At 49.4% G+C, this 26,918-nt stretch overlaps 1 protein-coding gene across 2 annotated transcripts in view; it reads left to right on the top strand.

The window, feature by feature from the left end:
- Positions 1-1,030: 1,030 nt before the first annotated feature.
- Positions 1,031-26,918, top strand: part of BMP7 (bone morphogenetic protein 7) — a 98,797-nt gene continuing 72,909 nt past the window's right edge. Inside the window, exon 1 of one of the 2 annotated variants that reach the window (XM_055265839.2) lies at positions 1,031-1,967. In XM_055265839.2, coding sequence (XP_055121814.1) covers positions 1,550-1,967 — 418 coding nt within the window. In that variant the 5' untranslated portion in view covers positions 1,031-1,549. The remainder of the gene's footprint in view (positions 1,968-26,918) is intronic. The other variant, XM_055265838.2, reaches the window with a different exon arrangement.

Here is a 26,918-nt window from a genome sequence, read left to right on the forward strand (position 1 = left end):
GGGAGGTCTCAGGCACAGACCCTTGGAGGAGAAGAGGATGCGAAGACCAGCGGCTGGCTCCCCAGGCACTGCCACGGGGAGGGCTGATGGGGAGCCCTAGCGGTGGGGCTGGGGTGTCTGGTCTCAGGCTGAGGGGTGGCTGGAAAGATACAGGGCCCCGAAGAGGAGGAGGTGGGAAGAACCCCCCCAGCTCACACGAAGTTCACTTACTCAACAAATCGTGACTGCGCAGCTACAGTGGCACAAAGGCGCTGGGTTCAAGGCACTGCGGGTACCAGGGGTGCGGAGAAGATCGCTGATCCGGTCCCCAGTGCGCTGGGTGTCTAGCGAGGGTAGGAAGGCAATAAAGAAGGCACAGAGTAACTCAAACAGCAATTCCAGACAGCAAGAGAAAGTACAGGAAAGAAAACAAATGTGCGCGGGGTGAGGCGAGGAAACAACCTCAGCTTGGCAGGTCTTGGAGGTCTCTGGGAGGAGAAAGCAGCGTGTGATGGCCGGCGGGAGGTGGTGAGCGGGGAGAGGTCCAGGCGGAGGGAATGGCTAGCGCAGAGACAAGCTGGCAACGGGTTCAGGGAGGCGCGGAGGGGTCAGCGTGGCTGGCTTAAAAGGATACAGGGACTGAGGGGCAAGACCGGCTCAAGGGTCACCGCTTCCAGGAAGCCTTCTATTTCCATTTCCGCGCCACCTCCGCGCTCCCCCAACTTTTCCCACCGCGGTCCGCAGCCCACCCGTCCGGCTCGGGCCGCCTTCCTGGTCCAGACCGCGAGTGCCGAGAGGGCAGGGCCGGCTCGGATTCCTCCAGCCGCATCCCTGCGACGTCCCGCCAGGCTCTAGGCACCCCGTGGGCACTCGGTAAACATTTGTCGAGCGCTCTAGAGGGAATGAATGAACCCATTGGGCACAGCTGGGGGGAGGGCGGGGCCGAGGGCAGGTGGGAGGCCGCCGGCGCGGGAGGGGCCCCTTGAAGCCCGTCCTCCTCCTCCTCCTCCTCCTCCGCCCAGGCCCCAGCGCGTACCACTCTGGCGCTCCCGAGGCGGCCTCTTGTGCGATCCAGGGCGCGCAAGGCTGGGAGAGCACCCCGGGGCCCCTGCTATCCGCGCCAGAGGTTGGAAGAGGGTGGGTCGCCGCCGCCCGAGGGCGAGAGCGCCAGAGGAGCGGGAAGAAGGAGCGCTCGCCGGCCCGCCTGCCTCCTCGCTGCCTCCCCGGCGCTGGCTCTCTGGACTCCTAGGCTTGCTGGCTGCTCCTCCCACCCGCGCCCGCCTCCTCACTCGCCTTTTCGTTCGCCGGGGCTGCTTTCCAAGCCCTGCGGTGCGCCCGGGCGAGTGCGGGGCGAGGGGCCTGGGGCCAGCACCGAGCAGGGGGCGGGGGTCCGGGCAGAGCGCGGCCGGCCGGGGAGGGGCCATGTCTGGCGCGGGCGCAGCGGGGCCCGTCTGCAGCAAGTGACCGAGCGGTGCGGACGGCCGCCTGCCCCCTCTGCCACCTGGGGCGGTGCGGGCCCGGAGCCCGGAGCTCGGAGCCCGGAGCCCGGGTAGCGCGTAAAGCCGGCGCGATGCACGTGCGCTCACTGCGCGCTGCGGCGCCGCACAGCTTCGTGGCGCTCTGGGCACCCCTGTTCCTGCTGCGCTCCGCCCTGGCCGACTTCAGCCTGGACAACGAGGTGCACTCGAGCTTCATCCACCGGCGCCTCCGCAGCCAGGAGAGGCGGGAGATGCAGCGCGAGATCCTCTCCATTTTGGGCTTGCCCCACCGCCCGCGCCCGCACCTCCAGGGCAAGCACAACTCGGCGCCCATGTTCATGCTGGACCTGTACAACGCCATGGCGGTGGAGGAGGGCGGCGGGCCCGGCGGCCAGGGCTTCTCCTACCCCTACAAGGCAGTCTTCAGTACCCAGGGCCCCCCTCTGGCCAGCCTGCAAGATAGCCATTTCCTCACCGACGCCGACATGGTCATGAGCTTCGTCAACCTCGGTGAGTAAGGGCAGGCAGGGGTACACGTCTCCTTTCGGGGGCACTTTGAGACCGGGAGGGAGGGAGCCGCTTCATCTATACAGCCCGCCCAGCTTTCCGCTCCTGGCTGAAATCGCAGTGCCTGCCCGAGGGTCTCCCACCCACAGCCCTGTGACTCCCAAGCTGTGTGAGCCCCCAGGTCGGGCGCGCTGGGCTCGGTGGGCCTGTGGGGGTTACTGGGAAGGAGGGATCCCCCGAAGTCCCTTCCATGTTACGCCGCCGGCCGCATCTCTGGGGCTGGAGGCGCGGGCCGTTCAAAGCGCGGGGCTCGGTCATGTGAGCTGTCCCGGGCCGGCGCGTCTCGCGCTACCTGGATGTAAAGGGCCCTTCCCGGCGGGGCTGACTTCCCGCCCTTCTTGGGCCCCTCTCAGCCCTGCCTGGCCCTGGCATCGCGGCCGTCGCACTCCCTTACCCGCCCTGACAAGCCCTACCTGTCCCCTCGTGGTGCGCCCGCCTTAGCGTACCGCGCGCTCCGAGCGCCTTGGGGCCACTCTCCGGGCCGCCGGATGCCCCATTCTCTTTTGGCTGGAGCTGGAGAAGAAACGGTGCCATTGATAGTTTTGCTCTTTCTTTCTTTCTTTCTTCTCTTTTTTCTTTTCTTTTTTTTTTCGAGGCGGAGTTTCGCTCTTGTCGCCCATTCTGGAGTGCAATGGCGCGGTCTCTGCTCACCGCAACCTCTGCCTCCCGGGTTCAAGCGATTCTCGTGCCTCAGCCTCCCGAGTAGTTGGGATTACAGGCATGCGCCACCACGCCTGGCGAAGTTTGTATTTCTGGTAGAGACTGTGTTTCTCCATGTTGGTCAGGCTGGTCTCGAACTCCCGATCTCAGGTGATCCTCCCGCCTCAGCCTCCCAAAGTGCTGGGATTACAGGCGTGAGCCACTGTGCCCTGCCGCTAGTCTTGTATTTTTAAATATTTAGTGGTAGGTCCCGGGCCGGCAGAATCTATTTTCAGCATTTATCACGTGTGGCGCGCAAACCACAGGTTTTGGCGATTGGGTTGCGCGGGATCTCCGAGCTGACGCCGCCTGGGCGGCTGAGGGTCCCGGTTTCCGACTGGAGCCGCGACGACCCCGGCAAGAGCCTGGGGCTGCGGCGAGGGCCAGGGAGCTCCCCTCCATCTGTGCGCGCACATTCTCCAGACTTGTTCAAACTAACCCCCCGGCAGCGCACTGCGGGACTGATGGTCAAATATTTGGTTTCCGAGATAACACACCCCGATAGCGCTGTTTCCTGAGCCGCTTTCATTCTACTTGTGTAACTTGCTGCGAAAACCCGAACCAAGTCAAGACAGCAAACTCACGCCCACGGGCGCTGTGTCAACGTGGAAATAATGATACTGAAGCCCCACGCTGGGCACCCAGGGCGTGGACTGGGGGCGCGGGGGAAGCGCAGATCCGCCTTCATGCTTCCCCCTCCTGATAAGGTCCCTGGAGTTCCCAGGAGGCCATTGTCTGTACTTAATAATAACTAAATCCAACTAGTGAACCAAGCTTCAGCGAGCAAGGGGTGGGAGGTTTAGATGCCAAAATACCTTCAAGAAAGTTTAAATTATACTAAGCAGCCAGTTAAGAAGGAAGCAGCAACATATGACCTGATTTAGAAGCATCTCCAAGACGTATGAGGTGGAAAGAAGCAAGGTGCAGATGCATGGGCTGCATGTGTGCTTGTATATCATCGTGTCCTCCTGGAGGAAGACACCAGGAACTGGAGAGAGATTTTACTGGAGGGGTAGAGAGGCGGGGGCACAGCTGGGGCTTAGGGAGTGGGAGCTGGGGTCTGATTTTTCGTTGTCTGCACTTCTGTATATTTGTGATTTTTTTTTAAACAATGTGTATTTATTAACTATACCAAAAACTAAAGGAAAAGTCCAAATACATACACATAAATAATGAATGCAGAGCTCTGTCGCCCTCCTGAAGCCTGGGGTTAGCCAGGGCCCTTTCTCTGGTGGGGGATTTATAGCATCTTCCGTTCTGTTGGGTACCCCGGACTCCCACTGGATGTGCAGGTCCCAGTGGCTGCCTTCAGAGCCTGGCTGGGGTCATTAAAAAGGTATTTGTAATCTCTGGCTTTTGTAGAAGGCCCTGCAAACCAAGAGCAAAAAAGCCCCCAGTGCTTATGGGCCGGCAGTGTGGGCTAGGCCCTGGGGCTCCTTGTCCCCCAGAGAAAGACCAGGTTGCTCAGAGGGTGCCTCTGGGAACTTTGGTGCGGGCTATTTGCTCCCCCCACGGCGGCAGGAGCAAGCTGGGACTTGTTTGGGAAGGCCACAGCTGGGTGGTTTTCCTCCTCTGGCTGTACACACACCTTTCAATCCATTTCTTTCATCTTGAAAGGACAAAGACCGGCTTGTCTGAGCCTCTTAATCAGTCAGGCTGGCTTTGGGCTTTGTGGGACCCTGACTTTCTCAGGTCTAGCTTTCTGGGACATCACTCCAAATTAGATGGCAGAGTGGCTTTTAACAGAGTGCACTGACCTTGTTTTCTTTCTCTCTCTGTCCCTAAACTCAAGGTCATTAGGTGAAGACCTGGGCTGCAGTTTGGCGAGACGCTTCTTGTAGATGCTTCTAATGTTGGCCTTTAATTTCTGCTAAGCAGCAGCACAGGAATAAATTGCCTGTCCCTTCTATTCTGTTGTAGCTTGGAATTTCTCCATAGGAGGGACTTGGGGGTGGCAGTAGGGTTGGAGAGGGTTGGGGGGAGGTGTAGGAGACTTGTCTGGCCACTGAGTTTGCTGAGAAAGAACACTGCTATACTGTTTTTCCTTGGATTGCAAATCATGTTATGTGTAGTATTCGAAGTTTTGTAAAGGCGAGTTTATTCTCACAATTTACGTAAGAGTGAGAAAATATCACTTGCACATATCAAACTATTACTTATTATTATGGTGGGACTTTGGCGGGGGCGGGGGGCGGGGGGCATGGGTGAGGATCTTGGCAGCCTCTGCTGCCCCTTCCCCCTGCACTGCATAGCTCTGCTGTCTTGCAGGCAGGCGGCCTGCGTGCGCGGGGGGGTCCCCTGCCTGAATTCTGAAGGCTTTTGCAGACCTGGTGCATTTATTCTTCTTTCTGTCTGCCGCCAAACTGGTTTTTGTTCCTATAAGTCGTTCTTGGAATTCAAGTTTTTTGCCAGGCTGAGCGGGATCTAAACTACAGGGGAAACTAGAGGGGAATTTACGACAAAACCAGGTGGTGGGAATGAGGACTAAAGGCTGCACCTTATGACAAAGCCCAGCCTGTACCATAAAGCCCCAGGCAATGTGAACTGAGCTGCCTGAGTGAGACTCCCATCTTCCCAGCCTGGGCCCCTTAAGTTCAATGGCAAGATTTGTAAACTGGTTTGGATTAACAACCCCGACTCTGTGTAGACTTAATTTTGGAATTCAAAACAGCTACCCTCTCTTAAATAATCCCCAGGCAATGGCGGTTCTGCACACTGAATCTAGCCATAGCCCGTTACCATTGTTTCTTTGGGAAGATCCAGCAGCTCTGTTAGGAATCTTCTAAAGTAGCCGGCTGGCACTAGGGGAGTGGAAGTCATCATGTTTATCTCTGGTCCAGGTAATGAAGGCATGAAATTTGTGTAATCTTTGAAGCTAAATTGAAAAGAAGAGAAAGTTGGCAACCTAACATTATTGGAGTCAGCCTATAAAAGTGGCTTTTGTTAATGTAGCTGAAGAGTAGGGAGAAGGCCGTGCAGTTTGATTTTTGCTTTATGCCATCTGGCTGTCCTTTTTGTTGACAAGTGTTTGGCATTAAGACCTCTCCCATTGCCCCTCAAGAGCAGGCCCTACCACTGTAGAGTATTAGAAAAAGATTCTGTTACAGTTTAAAAATTTCCTTCAGGGAGTGCTTCGCAAAGGGGAGCATGGACTGCAGGCATTTGCAGCTGTAACCTGGCTTGTGTTAAAATTTGGAAGGGGCTGCTCCACATTCCAGCACTCGGAGCGCCGGCCCTCACTGGTGAGCAGCCAAAGGTTAATATAGATGTCACACAGCTCCCCCCTTCTTTCTTTCTTTCTTTCTTTCTGCAGAACGCCTTTGCTATAGGAGTGCACCAACAAACAGCTGTGTTTTTCGTAACCCTTTCAAAATCACTTCTTTTAAACCTCATTTTCCTGCTTATATAAATCAAAGATTTTCCTCCACTTTTCCCAAGCATGTATGTGACCCAGCTTTGAACTTTTTTCATCTTCTATGTATTTTCCTTCTGGAATCAAGGCAGGGTAAGGCTGGGCCCTGGATGCCAACTTGGGTGGCTGTTTTTGGTTTTGGTTCCAGGGTTGTCATTCGGTTGTGGAGCGGTCCCCATGGAAGGGGTAACAGAGATGGCCCACTTGCAAATCAGTTTCAGGGCAGCAAGGGGGATGATTCTCTGAATGCACAGAGAGTAGAAACCACTTTTGAGATGCAGCCCTCTCAAGCTACGGTTTGGGGCTTTACCATGGCATAGTAGGCTATCAAGCCTTTGCCGAGATAAACACAGCTGGTGCGCGATCCCCTGACCACCGGAATGCCTGCGATGTGAGCGAATATCACATGTCTGCTCAACTCAGAGACAACTGATGACTTCATTCCAGGGAGAGTCCCATCTAAGTTGATTGATCACTCCTATCGCTTTAATATCTCCCCCTCATTTGGTAAGGTCATATTTGGCCCATTGCAAGAATCAGCGTGTCCTAAGTCTCCCCCGTCTCCACCCTTCCCCGTCTGCCCATCCGTGTAACAGGCTGAATATTTTGAATGGGGAGCCCTTTGCACCATGCTTCTGGCCACATTAATTCTTTCACACTCATTCTTCAGTCTTAGCGGGGGGGCTGTCGGCACACTGGTTTCTTGGCAAGCCACTGCAAGGCTTCGCCCTAATGCACTCTGGCACTGTCACCGGGGTTAGGGCACAGGCAGGGATGTGTGGGACCTGTCATGTTGTTGTCAGAAGGAATGTGCGGATTAGCCTTTACAGCATAGTGGTGGGAGAGCACTGCAGCTGTGTACACTTATTATAAAAGATTTAAGTCCCACTGGTAAAATCAATATATTGAATTGCACAACCCTCTGCTTTTAATTAGTTTAAATCAAATGCGCCGGTGCCATTTTGCCTTCTCTCGCCTTCATGGGGTGAGGAAATACCAATATTTACATAGAAACTGTTAATTTGTGGTGAAAATGATAACACATTTAGCTTTACACACTCAAATTGCTCCAACTTGATGGATCCCAGATCAACGTGGAGTTGAGCTGAGGAGATGACGTCACCAGGAGCAGGGCGGAGACACCCGTGATGTCTGTTGCCTGGATCCTGAATTCCAGATGCAGGTGGACATGTGTGTAGAGCCAGTGCTTGGGGATGCTGGTCCTTCAGGAAGTGAGCTGGTTCTTTCTATTGCAGGTCAGAAACCGTGAGATTTACCTACATCATCTAAAATCCTTTCTCGGAAGCATTCTTACAAAATTGCGAAGTGGGCGCTTGCTCTTGGGTCATTTTGAGCCTGTTCTTCCAGCATGCAAGGGTCATTTGTACTGGGCAGCTCAAGGCACGGTGCTTTATTTATTCCAGAGCTTCACATGCTTTTCTTTCCAATCCCTGAAACAGTTTATAGAGGAAGGGGGTTTGTTCACTGCAAATGATCCCATGTACAACCGCGGCTATTATGTGAGCCGTTTGGTATTAGCTGTCTGTTCAAGCTGGGATTGAATTCCGGGTTTTGCAGCAAATGGCATCTGACAAATAATATTTGACAAAAAATATGACTTGGTATTTCTTAATATGGAACAGATAGTTCATTTAAGCTTCCCCGGCAAAAAAAAATTGCTCAAACCCAAACTGAAACAGCAATGCCAGGGAATACCAGGACTGCTGCTGTGTATTTTTTCCCTCTCCAAAGTAGAGTGTTTATGATTTGGGGGGATATTAGAGCGCATGAAGTTTGACACTTACTTATGCGAAACTCAGGCAAGCATGTGCAATACCGCCTTTTCAACATTTGTGTCGGAAGGCATTGTGGGGAGCCGCGCAAAGCCTGTGCTGATCCGCGTGGAGTGGATTGAATTAATGACAACTCCGAGAGCACCAGCTTTAGGGTAATTGCTTTATTGTTTTGGAGCCAGGGTGCTTATAATCCGGTTCCTGTGCAAACATGTTGAACGTGTGTTAATGCATTTCCAAACCAGAGCCTCTCACACAACCCTGCTTTTCATTAATTGATGTCGGTAGCATGGTACAGTATTTCAAAGGGCTGGCCAAGTATAAACTGTGTTTCCAATTTCCTTCCTTTCCTGTGTTTGGAATGCCAATGTTAATTTGTTCCCATGCAGGAGCGGGGGCTGCCAACCGCGGCTTTCTATAAAGGGCTTCGCAGTGAAGGCTTCCAGCCCTCGCTGATGCTTGGGGCTGCCTGGCCAAGTCTCCTGACACTTTGCAGCTAATTCTGGGTGATATATGGAGTGGGGGGTTGGGGGCTTCACTGCCGTGTAACGGAAGTTCCCGGTGACAGCAGTGGGTGTGACTTGGCAAGGGAGATTGGAACGGCATCCACAGTGATTCTCTTTAGACACAGCCTAAACCCATGTGTCTGTTTCCACTATGACTGCATATTAGCTGTGTGACCTTGGGCAAGTTACTTAACATCTCTGCATTTCTGTCCTCATTTTATAAAGGCTACGAGAGAATCTCTTCCTCAACAGATTCTAAAGAAATAGAAATCACGTCACCCATGCGCAGAGGCCATCACCTAGTAGGTGTAAAACAAATGGTAGCTCTTGTTTTTCTTGTGTTGGCCAAATGAAGATTTACGTTGGTATATTAGTCCAAATTTCAGTTTTTAAGTACTTAATCTTAAAATACTGAGATTAAACTGCCCATGTTATTTTAAATGTCAAGAAAATGGTCCCCAGAGCGTGAATATGTGTGCGCCTCCCTCTTTCAGAGATCACTGGAATTTGAATGAACACATCAAACTTATTTGAGGATGAATAGAGTCTAAGGCTGAATCTTTCCCCCAATTTTAGCATCTATGGTTATTTAATGATTTTACTTCTTGGGAAACTGGAACTCAGTGAGAGGGTATACCGGAACTCTCTGTAGTGCCTTTGCAACTTTGAATTAAAAATTAATTTCAAAATAAAGTGTTTCATTTAAAAAATTGCATTACTGAAGTATTTCTTCCCAATCCTTTCTGGAAGACGGTCAAAGTACAAATTGTCTTTTCCTTCAAGGGAGTGACAAGCCCAAAACATTCATTAACAGAACTGCACAACTTCCCCACTTTTTATTGGAGCAGGTGCAAGGCTGCCCAAGGCTCCCGCAGCTGGGGTTAGGCTGCAACAACAAAGCCCTGTGTGAATTCAGTGTGTTTAGAAGCCTCTAGAGACCAGAGGACGAAAGAGAATGTCTTCAGGGCCAGATACCGAGGGGTGGCATTTCTCATTCAAGACTTTCCGTAAATTCCCTTCAGCTCTTTCTGTTTGAAAAATCTGACTTACCAAGTATTAGGTTTCCCTGCATCTCTGAGGTCACGTGTTGTATCACATCTTTATCTCCCTGGAGTAGCTTTCAAGTTTCAATCTTTTGCTGCCTGGCTTAATTAAATTTGGCCACGAATAAAAACTTGCACCGTTTCCAAAATCGAGGACTTGCGTGTTTCTAAGCGTTGGGTTTAGGCCTGCCCTGTCTTGTGCTTCCAGCCTCTCTTCTGCTTTCATGTAGTTTGGACTACATGGAAAAAAAAGAAAAAGCTAAGCTCTTAGCATGACAGTTGGCCTATAATGGTCCAAGTGCTCACCCCCCTGGCAACGTACACAGAGGCAGGCAAGTTTTTTTTTGTGGCTTGTGTTTTGGCCTTCAATAAAGGACACTTTTCCTGTTTTTTTTCAGACAGCCTTATTCTCCTGCCCATGCACAGCCTTGCAGAATTCTCATGGCATAGAAGGTGCTCAGATATTGGTTGTTTCTGTGCACGTATGGCATGAAGACATTCTAAGCAGTCTCTTCTAAATGCTTTTGATCTCTAATTCCCACTACTACCTTACCCTACATAGCAATAAGTTGTATAACTACTGCAGGATAGCTAGGATAGCTTGTGCTTCATAAAACGTAAACAAAAATAGAAATTTAGGAGACACTAAAGCTAAAAGCAATAAAAAAATTTTGGTGTTTGTTAATTAATACAAATTTTAACTAATGAATCGTTTTAATTTTAATTGTTAACACAGTTTTAATTAACAATATACATTTAATTAAAACGTAATTAAATTTTAATGTAATTTAATTAAGTTTGCAGTCACGAAAATTTGCAATGCAATGGACTGTTCTTTGATGTTTTCAAAATCATGATATAACAGCTTAGGATCACTGATCTAAAGGTCTGGTCCCGAATTTTGATGACCCTTCATCTGGTCAGTATAAATGAAGTCATTGTATATGAAGAAACTCACAATCTTGGTGGGTTAAAAATCCCAGAAGTTTGTTTTTCATTTGTATCAAGTTATAGCTGTATCGTGGGTTCAGGGTGGAGGCGTGGAGTTCTGCACATTGGTGGCAGCAGAGTCCCTGGGAGAGGCCGAGGTCCTCAGAATGTCATGAATAAGGTGCCAGAAGGAAAGACAATCTGAACTGTGCATTGGCTTTTAATATTTCTACTTGGAAGTGACTTTCTCTAACTTCAGAAATTTCTATTTTTGTCTGTTTTATGAAGTACAAATGATCCTAACTAGTAGTTATATACAACTTATTTCTTTTTTTCTTTCTTTCTTTCTTTTTTGAGGCAGAGTTTCGCTCTCGTTGCCCAGGCTGGAGTGCAGTGGCCCGATCTTGGCTCACTGCAACCTCTGCCTTCCGGGTTCAAGTGATTCTCCTGCCTCAGCCTCCCAAGTTGCTAGGATTATAGGTGCCTACCACCACGCCCAGCTAATTTTTGTTATTTTTTGTTATTTTTTATTTTTAGTAGAAATGGGGTTTCACCATGTCGGCCAGGCTGGTCTCAAACTCTTGACCTCAGGTTTTATCCACCCGCCTTAGCCTCCCAAAGTGCTGGGATTACAGGCGTGAGCTACCTTGCCCAGCCACAACTTATTTCTATTTAGGGTATGTACCCCAAAATTTGCTCTTCCACCTGAAAGAGCTTCTGTTCACATTTCATAGGTCAAAGTGAGCCATGTGGCCAAACCTGACCCAAGGTAGGCAAGGAGATGACAATGCCACCACTTGCTCAGAAAGGCAAAGCACCAGAGAATGTCTAGGAAATGGCACAGATGACACCACACTGTCATGACTGAAGCATCTCTCACAAGATTCAAAGGCAGAAATGTGAGAAGTAAGTTGTGGGGTGCATTACTGAAACCAGAGCTTCATTTTTCAACCCCACCTGTCAATTATGCAGATATTTTTGTTGAAGCTAGTGAACTCCCATGATTGTCAGTTGGAATTTGCTTAACAATTGTAATTGTAATATATCTCCCTGACTCCCAATGGGCTCCTCTTGCCTCCTCCCCTTTTGCACTCCATTTTGGAGACTGATGTTCTGGAAGCTTCCATCTCACTGAAGTACTCAATTGGTTCAACAAGAATAGCATCTCTTTCCATTCCCACTTGTAAAGTGACTTCCCTGTTTATGACTTGTCTTTCAGCAAAGGCAAGCTTCAGCTTTTGTCTAGTTCACTACCTAGAGAATTAAGGAGTGTTACTCTGCTCCTGGCTAATGAGGTGACTGCTGGTGTTTCCCCGGAAGGTGCAGGTTATCACTTTGCCATGAAATCTTGTCCACAATGGAAGAGCTGCTTGCTTTCTCTCCTGGGCCTTAGAGACATTCCTTTTGCTTTCTTTCTTTTTTTTTTTTTTGAGATGGAGTCTCTCGCTGTCCCCCAGGCTAGAGTGTAGTGGCATGATCTCTGCTCACTGCAACCTCCGCCTCCCAGGTTCAAGCAATTCTCCTGCCTCAGCCTCCTGAGTAGCAGGGATTACAGGCTGCCACCACCACACCTGGCTAATTTTTGTATTTTTAGTAGAGATGGGGTTTCACCATGTTGGCCAGGCTGGTCTTAAACTCCTGACCTCAAGTGATCCACCCACCTCAGCCTCCCAAGGTGTTAAGATTATAGGCGTGAGCCACTGCAACTGGCCCCTTAGAGACATTTCTTAGTCCAGGCAGGATCTTGCATGGCTGAATCTAGAGATTAAATTCAGAGACCCCTTCATCATCTAAATGCATCACTGAAATGGACTGTACACCTCAGAGGGCTAAGATCTTTCTGTGTAGCAGCAATGGATTCAGAGTAGCCATCTTTATGGGGCCCTCATGCAGTTCTCTCAGCATTCTGCAAGGTAAGCAGCGTCATTTCCATTTTAGAGAGGAGGATGCTGAAGGGGCCCAAACATGCACAGCCAGGAAGTATGGGGCCGATGTGTCTGTCCAGCTCTTGCTGGGTGCAGAGCTGCCCATTCTTTCCTCCTGAACCTGTGGGGTATTGAATAGTAGCAGGGAGCGTGGAGGAGATGATGTTGAGACCATTAAAACAGAAGCCGAGCCCATGGCCTTGACTCTGTGGTCCTGTGTTCTGATGAGTGACATAGAGATAAGCAGGCACACACCTTTCTCTTCTGTTATGCACCCTGCTTGTGATACCTCCCCTCTCCTTGGTCTTTATGGTTTAAAAATAATTGTCAGGGCATAGGGCCCTGAGTGCCTGTGGGGGGCACCTACATGTACCCCATACCCCCTCCATGGGGAAATTCCAGAGCCAGCGAGAGATTGGTATTTTAATAGCAATTCCTCAAGATGCTGTATAAAAAAGACCACAGAAACAGTCTTTTTCATATGTCCCAGCATGCCTTTGTGTATGGTTTGTAATATTGTAAAGTCCCCAAAATCAAAATGTGCATGAATGGGGGATTCGAGAGAGAAGCAGGTATAGCTCTGGGAGGGGATATGGAATAGAGTTGCCCCAGCATAGGGACTTCTTTTCGTTTTTTTCTTTTTTCTTTTTTTTTTTTACTGTATCAATGTAGACTGGAAACAATGTCAGAAGGGGAAAGCAAGTAGCAGAAGGATGTTTAGGATGTAACCATTTGTTAATTACACATATAGGCACCCCCCCAACCTCCCACACAAGGGCACCAACTCATAAATGTATTGTTTGTGGGTTCATACACATTGCAGTAATACCGTGGACACATGGGCAGGAAGGACTCCCTACCTTCAGGGTGAGAGCTGCCCCTGGGGAGGAGGGAAAGGATAGTTTTGATGACAGTTTCAAATAAATCTCACCTATTTCTATCAAGTTTTCTGTCTTTTAATAAGAAGAAACCAAAAGAGGCTGGGCGCAGTGGCTCACGCCTGTAATCCCAGCACTTTGGGAGGCTGAGGTGGGTGGATCACCTGAGGTCAGGAGTTCGAGACCAGCCTGGCCAACATGGTGAAACCCCATTTCTACTAAAAATACAAAAATTAGTGGGGTGTGGTGGTACACACCTGTAGTCCCAGCTACAGAGGAGGCTGAGGCAAGAGAATCGCTTGAACCCAGGAGGCAGAGGTTGCAGTGAGCCGAGATCACGTCACTGCACTCCAGCTTGGGTGACAGAGCAACTCTGTCTCGGAAAAAAAAAAAAAAAAAAAAGAAAAAAACCAAAAGAAAGTACAATGTGGTATCCTGGACTGGATCTTAGACCAGAACAAGGACATCTGTGGAAATACTGGTACAGTCTGAAACAAATCTGGAGTCGAGTTGACAGTTACACAGCAATGTGAACATCTCGGTTTTGTCAAATGTCCTGTGGTTGTGGAAGATGTTCACTCTGGGAGGACTGGGTGAAGGGTACCCAAGAATTCTCTGTACTAGCTTTGCAATGTTCTTATAAAGTTATTCTAAAATAAAAGGTTTATTTATTTTTTTAAAGTAAGCAACTATGATGCTACCTCTCATCATTTCTCTGTTATGGGTGCATGGATGTCCACGAGCTCAGCCACCAGCTGCTGTTTGTGGTGGTCCTGCCATTTCCTAGGCTGGGGGCAGGAGAGCCAGTCCTAGAGCCTGTTCAGTGTGGTGCCCTGAAGGCCAATAACGAATCAATCTACGGACCCATTAACACGACAGGGACTCAGCAAGTAAAACAAAAACCCACAGGACAGTGCCCTGAGAACTTTAAAACTCTCTTTTCCTCATTCATAAGGTGCCCGATATAAAGCAGCTGTTAGTTTATGGTCAAGAAAGAGGGGGTAGGGTGGGAGGAGATGTGGAAGATCTTTCAATTTTCTTCTTGGTCCTGAATTTTGTAAAATGCCCCCTACTCCATTCCCCAATCTTCCCCCTTCTCAAGTTTCAGTTTTTGACTGACTTGACCTAACATTTCTTGAGAGAGAAGCCCTTAAAAATGGCAGCAGGGCCTCAGAACCTTCCAGGCTAGTAAATGTTTATGGGATGGAGGCACTGGCTGGTCATTTCCTTTAGGAGGAAACAATAAATGAAGCTACTTACCTTATGCCTACTCAGACCCTGAGCTCCTAATTATCTTAATATACTGGCGGGAAGTGGGGATGGAAGGGGGTGGGAGACCCAGAAATCTCTGCGCCTCTGGAACTTGGAAGTGCCCTTTATAGTACATTTAGTGTACAGTTTCTCAGCCTGGGCACTATTGGTGTGTTTAACCAGATCGTCCTCTGCTGGGAGCTGTCCTGTGTATTATAGGATGTTTAGCAGCATTCCTAGCCGTTCCTCCAGGATCTGACAACCAAGTGTATCTCCAGACATTGCTAACTGTACCCTGGGGGGCAAAGCTGCCCCCAGTTGAGAACCACTGGTTTAGGGTAACTTGCCTCAACCTTGGGAATTCATCTGGGAGCCTTAGCCTCAAACCCACTGACCCACAGTGGTGAGTGGGAAAAACTGCATTTCTAGATGGACGGGTTATTTTCTGGCTGAAAGGAGCACAGATTGCAATCAAAACTCGAGCCTTCTCCTGGGAACACAGCTCTACCTGGCTTTGAAACACCCTGGAGACTAAAATGGAGCTGAAGTCTCTAATGAGCGAGCATTGTCTCCTGGGAACCAAAATACTTGACTGCACCTTTTGCTCGATGATGCTAAAAGTTTATTAAACACACATTGAGGACTGGCCCCTCGTTTATTTTTATCTTCAGACGTTCCTCAGGAAGAATAGGTCAGATCTCTCTCTTACCTTGTTCCCCTCTCTTGGCAGGTAACTTACTCAGGGGTGGGAGAGGGAGGGTGAGCACAGAAGCTATATTTTCCCGTGTCTCCCTGTAGCTTAAATGCTGCTTGGAGCAGGGAGACCTGCTTGCTTCAGACCTCAGCCCACGGGCCAACTCCAGCCCACGGGCCAACTCCAGCCCATAACCTGTTTTTGTACAGCCCGTGGGCTAAGAATGGCTGGTACATTTTTAAGAAGTGTGATAAATACTCAAGAAGAATCATATTTCATGACACTAAAATGACATGAAATTCAAATTTCAAGGTCTATAAATAGTTTTATTGGAACACATCCATCCACTTATGCATTTGCTCTGACTGCTTTACTGCCGCTGCAACAGGGTTGAGCAGTTTCCACAGACACGATGGTGACCGAAGCCTGCAATAGTTTCTGTCTGGCTCTTCATGGAGTTTGTTGATCCCTGCTTTCCACAGGCTATGTCCCCTACCTGGGAAAGTGCAAAAAGTAAAAAAGCCTGAGTTTTGTTTTGTTTTGCTTTGTTTTTTTGAGACAGAGCCTTGCTCTGTCACCCAGGCTGGAGTGCGGTGGCGCGATCCTGGCTCACTGCAACCCCTGCCTCCCGGGTTCAAGCAATTCTCCTGCCTCAGCCTCCCAAGTAGCTGGGATTACAGGCGTGTGTCACCATGCCCAGATAATTTTTGTATTTTTAGTAGAGACAGGGTTTCAACATGTTGGCCAGGCTGGACTCAAAGTCCTGACCTCAAGCGATCTGCCTGCCTCGGCCTCCCAAAGCACTGGGATTACAGGCGTGAGCCACTGTGCCCGGCCAAAAGCCTGAGTTTTTTTATCTGTCCCTTTTGTCCTTCTGCAGACAGGGACTCAGCCACACTTCCTGCCCCCCTCCATGTTCACCGGAGCTCCTCGGAGTCTGCGGAAGCTCTGGGTTAAAGGATGTGCCCTCGGAAGACCCCTCTGCGTCTTTAACATGAGGCATGTGCTGTGAGTCCCCACAAGGGTGATGTCGAACACAGTGAGGCTTTTCCTGCATTTCCTCAGTCCCAGCGCCCTGTTCTCCTGTGTTCTGTTTTTGAAAAAATTCTAAAATGTCTCAGATGGTAGTTAAGAGTTTGGGTCTGAGTCAGACCATCAGACTGCAGAGCCCCCACCGCTCTGCCCCCACTTCCCCGACTGAGGCAGGTTGTTAAACCCTGGGTCTCCTGTTTCCTATTCTGGGGTTAATGTGGATGCCTGTCACCTGGGCTGCTGTGAAGATCCCATGTGGGGAGACAGGAGGAGGGCTGACCTCGGGCTGCCTGCAGCTGGTGCCTGGGGATGCCAGTGGTAGGCAGCAATGCTGTCATTTGCTACACCGTAGCCAATCAGGAACCCACCGTGCACAGGACTTGCCTGTGCCCTCAGCTCAGCTGCTCTGTTACCCACCGTGGTGGGATGTGCTGCTGGTTTGTGCTGGGATCCAGAGCAGGCAGTGGGCACGGTGGCCCCCAAGCCGTGTCTCCACAGAACTTGGATCAGGGCAGCTGGCCTTCTCTTTGCAATGATACCTCAGCTGAAATGGGAGGCTTGTCGGTGTTGACTGGGCGCAGGCAAAACAGGAAACTGGCTGTATTTTGATGAATCCTGTTATACTAGAAAATTGCCTCCTGCTGATTAAGATCTGTGTTTATTGGTGCAGAGTTTTAAGGAGACACCCAGATCTGCCCACCCTTGCCAGCTGGGGGCACAGGCAACCTGTTGGGTTTAGACAGTTGACCATGGGCTGGCCTACTCCAAAAAAAGCACATAAATAAAACTTTCACAGTAAAGTTGTGTATTTTTCTTTTATTTCTCTGAACACCGTTCATGTCAGACTTAGTGGGGTGGCATTTCTGTGTTTTGCCCACTTTTTGATATGGGCAAATGAATTTCTCCTTTTTTTTTTTTTTTTTTTTTTGAGTCAGAGTGAGGGTGACAGGTTCTGTCACCCAGGCTGGAGTACAGTGGTACGATCTTGGCTCACTGCAGCTTCTACCACCTGGGCTCAAGTGACCCTCCCACCTCAGCCTCCTGAGCAGCTGGAACTACAGGTGTGTATCACCATGCCTGGCTAATTTTGTGTGTGTGTGTGTGTGTATATATATATATTTATATATTATATATTTTTATATTTATATTTTAATATATATTTATATTTATATGAACATATTTATAAAAAATATTTTTTTGTAGAAATTGGGTTTCACCATGTTGCCTAGGCTGGTCTCAAACTCCTGGGCTCAGGCAGTCCTCCTGCCTCGGCCTCCCAAAGTGCTGGGATTATAGGTGTGAGTTACTGCACCTGGCCCATTTCTTCATTTTAAGTGAGGACCTGCCCATGCCAGATGTTCATTAAATAGCAGGATTTCAACATTTATTTTTATGTATGTGAAAATGGGATCAGGAATGACAATCATTTGCCCAGCTTTGGGGATGGCAAGTCTGTCTGTCTTTGGGTCCAGGTCACTGGTGTGTGTCTTCAGGCAAGTTACTGAAAGGATCGGAGTTCTCTGGGCCTCAGTTTCCCTCTATGGTGGGCGGCTCAAGGCTCAGGACACTGGGATCAAATGAGATTGTGGCAGGAAGGGGCTCAGTCCTCACCTGCAGGGAACTCTCAATAAATAGGACTGCTCCTGGCTGCCTTGGGGTTCCAGTCTCGCTGCAGAGCCTCTTCTAGGCTCATCTGTGAACATGACAGTAGACCGATGTCATTGGGGAACATGACAATGGCCTGATGATGTTTTAGTTCAGCAGCTGCAATTCATTGGCGATGCCTGGAAGTTCGTGACCAAATCCAGCCCTCATATCCAAGACTATACACTTCCCTAAGTACCTTCACATTTGAAACATTATATGTATCTTATTTACTCAACTCTCATCATAGATTTTGAAAAGAATCCGGGGCATTTGAAAAAGTGTGATGCAGTCACCCCTGCATCAGGGGTAGGCTAAAGACAGCAGGTAGGACAGACATTGGGCAGAGTGGGAATACCTTTGAATTCCCATGGGAAGCTGTTTCATTATGCAGTGTCTCCGTGTGGCTGAGTCCCTTCTCCCAGTTTCTCTTTCAGTGTTGTAGCAGATCGCTGCTTCTTCCGTTGCACATGGGATGAAATAATCTGCTTGAGTGTAGGACCTGTATCGTACCAAAATACTTACCTTCAAACACTAGAAGGTAAGAAGTTTGGTATGATACAGGTCCTACACTTAAGGACCCTCTGGGTGTTATACTTACACTTAAGGATCTATAACACCCTCTGGGACAGCAGATACTATAAGAGATACACATCCTAATGGCCACTACCTGCTTCTGTGGAGAGGAATGGTGTTTCATTTAGAACTCGTTCAGCAGTCGGCCGTGCACAGTGGCTTATGCCTGTAATCCTAGCACTTTGGGAGTCCGAGGCGGGCAGATCACGATGTCAGGAGATCAAGACCATCCTGGCTAACACGGTGAAACCCCATCTCTACTAAAAATACAAAAAAAAAATTAGCTGGGCGTGGTGGCAGGCACCTGTAGTCCCAGCTACTCAGGAGGCTGTGGCAAGAGAATGGTGTGAACCCGGGAGGCAGAGCTTGCAATGAGCCGAGATCGCGCCACTGCACTCCAGCCTGGGGGACAGCATGAGACTCTGTCTCAAAAAGAAAAAAAAGAAAAAAACAAAACAAAACAGAAACAAAAAAGAACTCATTCAGCTGCAGTTCACAGAACACCTGCCTAGCATGGCTTCAGCACAAAAACATGTCATTATCTCCCCTAACAGCAAGTCTTCAGGGAGGCGAGTTCACGTTTGCAGAGGCAGCTCAGTGATACCGTCCAAGCATCCATGAGCTTCCCACCTCCCCCTACCACCATCCTCAAATTCCTCATGTCTCTTACCTCATGCTTACAAAATTGCTGCTGCTGCCCCAGCCAGTTCATCCTCATGCAATCTCACATTCAGGGCAGGAGGATGGGGAATGGCACAAAGAGCTCTCCTTGCCTGCCTGCCTACCTCTTGGTTTCCTAGAAGTTCCTTGGAAGACTTCTCCTTAGGTCTCTTGGGCTAAACTGTGTGTAAGCCCCTGTCTTGTTGCTTCGAAGGAAGGTATGAAGGTATGCAGCTGGCATCTAGCCAGCATAGTGGGAGGCAGGGGAGGGAAAAGTGGGTTGGAAGTGGTTGTTGGGTGGCCACGTTCAAATGATTGAAATGGTTTCTCTCTCCCTCTTTTTGTTGTTTCCTGTGTTGTATACAGTTAGATTTATAAAAGGTATTTGTACATGTGATGTGGCTCCACTGTATGCACATATAAATAGAGGCCCTAAGCAAGCTTCCAAAGCCTCCAGATGATAGTGTTCCACTGTGAATATATACAGAAGGTTGGTTGCACATTGACATTAATTTAACCAGACCCTCTGTAGCCCATAGAGAGATTTTAGTTATTCTTTAAACTCAAACCTGCCTACAAGTAGGTGCAACATTAGCTCTAACTTTGAAGACTATATAGAACTCTAGCCAACAGCCAATTGTTTGCTGAAAACAAGCTTTGTTTTATTAACATAACCCTCCTGATCTCCTGAGATAGGGGCAAAATTTCTTGAAAATGACCCGAGGAGGTCAGGAATTATTGTCCCCTGGGAGGAAGCAGAGGCTGGGGTGGAGCTTGGTTTGAGTTCTGCTTGTGGGACAGGCGGCTCCTGTTTCCCCTGAGTGGAGGATGAACAGAGCAAGAGACTCAAAGCATTTTAAGAATCTGTGTCAGTGTTTGTTAGCCAAGGGTGGAGAGCTGCTTGAAAGAAACGCCTGCCTGCCCTGGTGAAATGGTGGAACCTCATGCTTACACTGGGAGCCTGATCAAATGTTTTCTAGTAAAGGGTTCTGGCCACCTATATTCCTTCTGCTTATTCCCATGGGAGACTAATGTGATAGGGTCTGGGTGCCTCCTTAAGCCCATTGGTTGGAAGAGATGATTAGGGAGAAGCTGAGAGGTGGTTCTGAAAAATATTTTGCTTTCTAATAAATGGCTGCTGAGCAAACGGAACTCTCTGTTCTCTTCCCCATTTTCTTGCCTTGAATGTGGTTTTGTGAAGACATGTTGCTTGAAGCCACAGTAGCCATCTTGTGACCATGGGACAAGAGGCCTAAGAATTAAGTCAACATGCAGACAATGATGGAGCAAAAAAGACAGAAGAAATTGGGGCTCTTAGTCATATGGTTGAACTACTACATTCAACTACAATTCTTGGGGAGAGGCTCTTAAGCAGTTTTAATCACATGTTCACTCATGAATCAGTTGGGTCTAAAGGGTAGACCAGGCTACATCAACACACTTGCTGGAGTCAGCCTCTGGCCCTTTGTGCCTGGGCTGGGGTGTGGAGGTATGTCTACTATCTGATTACAGCCTTGTTAGCCATTGTGTAATCATCCCAGTAGCGAACATTTGTCAAAGACTTACTATGTGCCAAGCACCCTTTGTCCTCTTTTGGTGTTTTTTGAGATGGAGTCTCTCTCTGTCACCCAGGCTGGAATGCAGTGGTACAGTCTTGGCTCACTGCAACTTCTGCCTTCTGGGTTCAAGTGATTCTCCTGCCTCAGCCTCCTGAGTAGCTGGGACTACAGGCACGTGGCACCATGCCCGGCTAATTTTTGTACTTTTAGTAGAGATGGAGTTTCACCACGTTGACCAGACTGGTCTCGAACTCCCAACCTCAGGTGATCCACCCACCTCGGCCTCCCAAAGTGCTGGGATTACAGGCGTGAGCCACCGCACCCAGCCTGTCCTCTTTAGTTAAAAAATATTAACGTATTTAATTTTCATGACAGCCATTTCAGGTGGGGGCAGTTATTATCACCCCTATTTTACAGAGCAGATAAATGAGCAGAGAGCAGTAATTGGCCCAAGAACCACATACCCAGTTAAGTGTCATTGGATTTGGAGATCCAGTTCCTGGAGCCTTCCCTCTTACACTTGATCCTGAACTGCTTCTCAAGCCTGAAGGATGGGTTGGAGCAGGCCAGTCAACAGCATTGCTAATTGGAGAGTCTCACATGAGGGCAGGAGGAAGCCACATAGGGGTTTTACAGTTATGCGTGTCAGGCCTAATGCCCCGTATCTTTGCTTATCGAAGTTTCTGAAAACCAGGATGTATTTAAATTGATTAAGATATTGGTATCTTTTCCCAAAGAGCTTCTGTTGAATTGATTGTGCCTCTTAGTATGGTGACAAGCATGTGTTGAGTAGAGCTGGCAATGGGTAAAGCTAACAACAATTATTATGAATAAAACTGCTAATTGAGTTTTAATGAAACTGCTTATTGAGGTGTAACGTGTGCAGAACAGCACAGAAATCAAGAACACTTGTGAGTGTTTGCAAGGCAATCACACAGGGTAACCAGTGTGTAGATCAAGAAGCAGAAACGACCAGAACCCCCTCGTACTTGTACCTAGGGGTAACTTGTCCTGTTTTCTAATAGCATAAATTAATCTTGCCTGTTTCTAAGCTTTATATAAATTTAATTGTACAATAATACTTTTAAATCACTAACCACGGCCAGGTGCGGTGGCTCATGCCTGTAATCCCAGCCCTTTGGGAGGCCGAGGCGGGCGGATCACAAGGTCAGGAGACTGAGACCATCCTGGCTAACACGGCGAAACCCCACTAAAAATACAAAAAATTAGCCGGGCGTGGTGGCTGGTGCCTGTAGTCCCAGCTACTCGGGAGGCTGAGGCAGGAGAATGGCGTGAACCTGGGAGGCAGAGGTTGCAGTGAACCGAGATCGTGCCACTGCACTCTAGCCTGGGCAACAGAGCGAGACTCCGTCTCAAAAAAAAATAAAAAAAAAATAAAAAATCACTAATCACAGGAGCAATGATTTGGAAGGAAGACCCCAAGTAGAACTTTTTGAAGTCTGTTTGCAACTCTTCCAGTTACATTTCCCATAGGATACAAAATGTAATTTAAAAACCATTCTCTGGGCCCCATGGGGTGCCTCGTGCCTGTAATTCCAGCACTTTGGGAGGCTGAGGCAGGAGGATCACTTGACCTCAGGAGTCCAAGGCTTCAGTGAGCTGTAATTACATCACTGCACTCCAGTCGGGGGTGACAGAGTGAGACCCTATCTCTATAAAAAATAAAAATTAAAAAAAACCCACCACTTTTTTGTTTTGGTCTCATATCTTCCTGCTTCCCACACCAGAAAGAGGTTCAAAGGACAACCATGCAATTTGAAGGGTGTTTTGATCGTTTAGCTTAGGAATTTAAGTTCGAATTCTTACAACGTGAATTTGAAATGAGTGAGGCTTTCCAAGATTTCCAGTTCCACCAAATCTCCCCTATCAGCCCCTGGGGCGGCTTTTGTATGTCTCTGCACCTTCCTGTTTTCAGAAATGAAGCTGATTACTCTGGTCCAGGGACAGAGTGTGGCTTTAAAGAATACTCTTATTTTGAAAGGGAGACAGGGGCTGGGCATGAGGGAAAGGCAGAACCATCTTTTCCTTCACTGCACCTGCATCTCCTGGGCCTAATGAGTTTAGGCTGATGGAACCCAGGCCCCAGGAAGGATTATAAATTCTCATTTGATTTGATTTGCCTCTAAAATACCTTAAACCAGCTGTGCCTGCCCAGCTGACCCAAGCCTCTCTGGCTGCTCTGGGGGGAAGGTCTGAGCAGGCCCCTCCTGTCCTGGGGAAGGGAGGGAGGACGGCAGCTTCACTTCCCCCACCTGGCTGCTCTTGGGGCCTGCCCTGGCCTGGCTGGGAGCAGGCAAGGCACAGGTCTCTGCTGCCCTCCCTGGTGGCCAGCCTCCATGTCCTTGAATTCTCTCAACAGCCTCAGGACTGGGGGCATCCCCATTTTATAGAGACAAAAAGTTGAGCCTTCCAGAGGTGGGTTAACTTGTCCTGGGTCACTGCTGGTGATTGGCAGAGCCTGCATGTGACCCAGACCTCCAGGCCCCATGGCGCACGCTCAACCCCAGTTCTCTCCTGCATCCTGGGCTGAGTGAGGCTAAGGAGAGGGTGTCTTCCTCCTGATTTGCTCACGGACAGAGTTTCAAAACCCTCTTCACTAAGTCTCCGGAGAAGCTGCTGAGTGCCCAGCAAGTGAGCGTGGGAGATGGTGTGTGAACAGTGCTAAGCAACAGAGCAATCAGAGCGAATAGCTTCCAAGACTGTTACATGTGCCAGGCACTCCACGGACACTCTCCTTTCCTCTGGTTCTCAAAGTGGGGTTTCTAGACCTGCATTATCACCATCACCTGGGCATGTGTTAGACATTCATGCTCTTGGGCCCACCCCAGACCACCCACCTTAGACATGCTGGGAGTGGGGCCCAGTGGGCTGTGCTTTAATAAGCTCGCGTGTGACTCTGGGCATCCTGAAGGTGGAGCATGCCTGGTCTACTTTACTCCTGGGCTTTAATTGGCAGCCCAGTGGAGTCAGTGCTATTACTAGCTCCACCTGCATTTTACAGAAGAGGAGTGACGTGCCCCAGCAAGTGGCAGAGCCGAGACTCGCCCTCTCGCCCAGCTCTGCTCTGGAAACCTCCTGAGTCCTGCTCCTTTGCCCAGTTCTTACTCTCCTGGAGTTAAAATCTAGAAGAGAGGACAGTGGAGAAACAGGTCAGCAGGCCCCTCACCAAAATAATCCCAGTAGTTAGGCTATGGGAGGGAAATGAAAGGGGCTGAGAGGGAAGGAGGCCCAGGGAGAGTGTCAGTGGGGGTGAGACCAACTCAGCCGTGGGGAGGGGCCGTGGTGCCCGGGCAGGCCTGGAGCAAAGCCTCTGCGGTCTTGAACTTGGCACGTCTGACAATTACCAGCAGGATACCACTCTCCAGGTGCTTGGTGGGGAATGTTTGCTCCCTAGGTGACCCCATGAGCAGAGTGAGGATCCTCGTACCTGTTGAACAGCCCCCATCCCAGGCCTCAAACCCACAAGTCAGGAGTTAAATTCCTGAATGTCTCACACCGGGAACGCCATTTCATTATTTTAAAAAAAATTTTTTTTTAGGGCAGAGTCTTGCTGTGTCACCCAGGCCGGAGTGCAGTGGTACGATCTCAGCTTACTGCAACCTCCACCTCCCAGGTTCAAGTGATTCTTGTGCCTCAGCCTCCTGAGTAGCTGGGACAATAGGAGTGCGCCACCATGCCTAGATAATTTTTGTATTGTTAGTAGAGACAGGGTTTTGGCATGTTAGCCAGGCTGGTCTCCTGGACTCAAGTGATACACCTGCCTCGACCTCCCAAAGCACTGGGATTACAGGTGTGAACCACCAATCCCACAGTTTTAAAGAAAAACTTTCTCCTACATCTCTGAGAACATAGTCGGGGACCCTCATTTGCAGTGGCCCCCTGCAAACCCTTGGTGCTACAAAGCAGTGTGGGCGACAGCACCTCTGCAGTGATGGGGACACCTGCAATCTGGGCTGTCCACTAGGAAGGCCATAAGCCACATGCAGCTGTTTAGATTTTATTTTTTTTTTTTTGAGATGGAATTTTTGCTCTGTTGCCCAGGCTGGAGTGCAGTGGCACCATCTTGGCTCACTGCAACCTCCACCTCCTGGGTTCAAGTGATTCTTGTGCCTCAGCCTCCCAAGTATCTGGGATTACAGGCACGTGCCACCATGCCTGGCTAATTTTTGTATTTTTAGTAGAGACGATGTTTCAGCATATTGGCCAGGCTGGTCTCAAACTCCTGACCTCAAGTGATCCACCCGCCTCGCCCTCCCAAAGTGCTGGGATTACAGACATGAGCCGCTGTGCCTGGCAGCTGTTTAGATTTAAATTAATGACAATGAAATACAATTAAACATTCAGATCTCAGTCACGGGAGCCACATTTCAAGTGCTCAGTAGCCCCGCGTGTCTCAGTGTGCCTTACCAGACAGCACAGATAGAGCCTCCAAGCTGCCCCGAGGTGTTAGGGTGAACCGCATACAGGTCAAAACTGGTAGAGTATCAGCAGCTTTACATGGTACAGTCTAATAGGCGAGAAAAGGGACTTCAGAGAAATTCAGTCCTTTCCTTTGTTATGGGAGGAAACCAAGGCCCAGTGAGCCTGGGGTTATACCAGCCAGCTCACAGCTCAGATGAGGCCAAACCCCAGGTTTCTTGACCCTCTTGAACTCTGCCTGTCTGTCTGTTCAGATTAAGGACTCTCAACTCAGCACTGGTCACATTTGGGGTTGGATGGGGGGCCATCCTGAGCATTGTGAAATGTTTAGCAGTGTCCCCTGGTCTGTACCCACTACATGCCAGGAGCACCCCCTCCTAAGTTATGACAACCAAAAATGACTCCAGACATTGCCCAAGGTGCCTTCATGGGAGTGAGGGGAGGAAAAAGTCAGCTCTGGCTGAGAATTACTGGTTCTTTTCCCTCAATTTCAATGAGCTGAGGATGGGGTTGGAACCCAGAGATCCCTGGAGACTGCGTTCCTCCCTCTGGGAGGTGGGAAGCCGTAGGCCAGGGGGCTGCCTGGGTCTATAGTAGAAAGAGCAACATGTGCTTACAGCCCATTTTTCTTTTCAGCTCTACGGGCATCTGGGTCTTTTTAGGCAAAGAACTGGCCTCAGCTCTAGAGATAATTAAACCCATCTTTTCTCCCTTTCCCTGCCCCATCCCCTAAACCCTTTGGTTCATTCAATTCACAATGATAACATTGTTCAAGCAGCACTGCACACATGTTGACATTGAAGTGTTTAATCTTGTGGTACAATCATTCCCTCTGGCCCCTACCCCAACATCTGTGCAGGCTGCAGGCTCGGGGCTCATGACAAGAGGGTGGCCAGGGAGATGGCTGCCTGTGGTCTCGCCTCCGGGTCTCATGTCTCTGGACGCAGCCCCCCAGCACCTAACAAGGAGGCAGTGTCTCCAAAGACCCTCTTGGAGAGCCAGGAGGGTAGGACTCCAGGTGGTACTGCTGGCAGCTGAAGCATTTGGTGGAAAGTTCGAGAGTTGAAGCAGTTCAGGGACAGGGGAGACAATGCTGCCTGTGTGCCCTTTGCCAGGCAGGGCCCTGCCCCCCAATCTGGGGGCCTGGGGAGGGGTGACGAGGAGATGGGTGAATGCTACAAAACCTTCAGGCTGTCAGCCTCCCTCCCTCCCTCAAGGACTGGCATTAGGCAGGAGCAAAATTTACAAGCCTGAGAGGGAGCTGAGTCTGATGCAGAACCTTCACTTTGAGTTTAGCTTTGGAGATTTATGTGGTGAGCGCATCGAGTGTGTCAAGAGCAGAGCGTAGTTCAGCTCAGAGCTGTCCTTATCGAATCATTGCCACAGCTAAGAGGTCACTGGCAGCTCCCATGTGAGGAAGAGAGTTGGTATGGCTGAGTGGGGAAGAGTATGGGCCTTTGAAGATTCAGATCAGCTGTGTGACCCTGGGCAAGAGACAGTCTGAGCCTCAGTGTCCTCATCTGGAAAGTGGGCACGATGTGTCCCCCTGCCTCTGAGAGGGGTTTTCATAAGGATTCAATGAGATGATGTACAGGACATGTGAAGTGGCAGCCAGGCCACTGCCTGGCTGCTCACCTCACAGCCATCAGGATGGTCACTGATATGGTTTGGCTGGGTCCCTACCAAATCTCAACTTGAATTGTATCTCCCAGAATTCCCACGTGTTATGGGAGGGACCCAGGGAGAGGTAACTGAATCATCATGGAGGCCAGTCTTTCCCATGCTGTTTTCATGATAATGACTAAGTCTCACAAGATCTGATGGTTTGATCAGGGGTTTCCACTTTTGCATC

This window comes from Symphalangus syndactylus, chromosome 24 (genome assembly GCF_028878055.3).
Source record: "Symphalangus syndactylus isolate Jambi chromosome 24, NHGRI_mSymSyn1-v2.1_pri, whole genome shotgun sequence".
NCBI classification, from domain to species: domain Eukaryota; kingdom Metazoa; phylum Chordata; class Mammalia; order Primates; family Hylobatidae; genus Symphalangus; species Symphalangus syndactylus.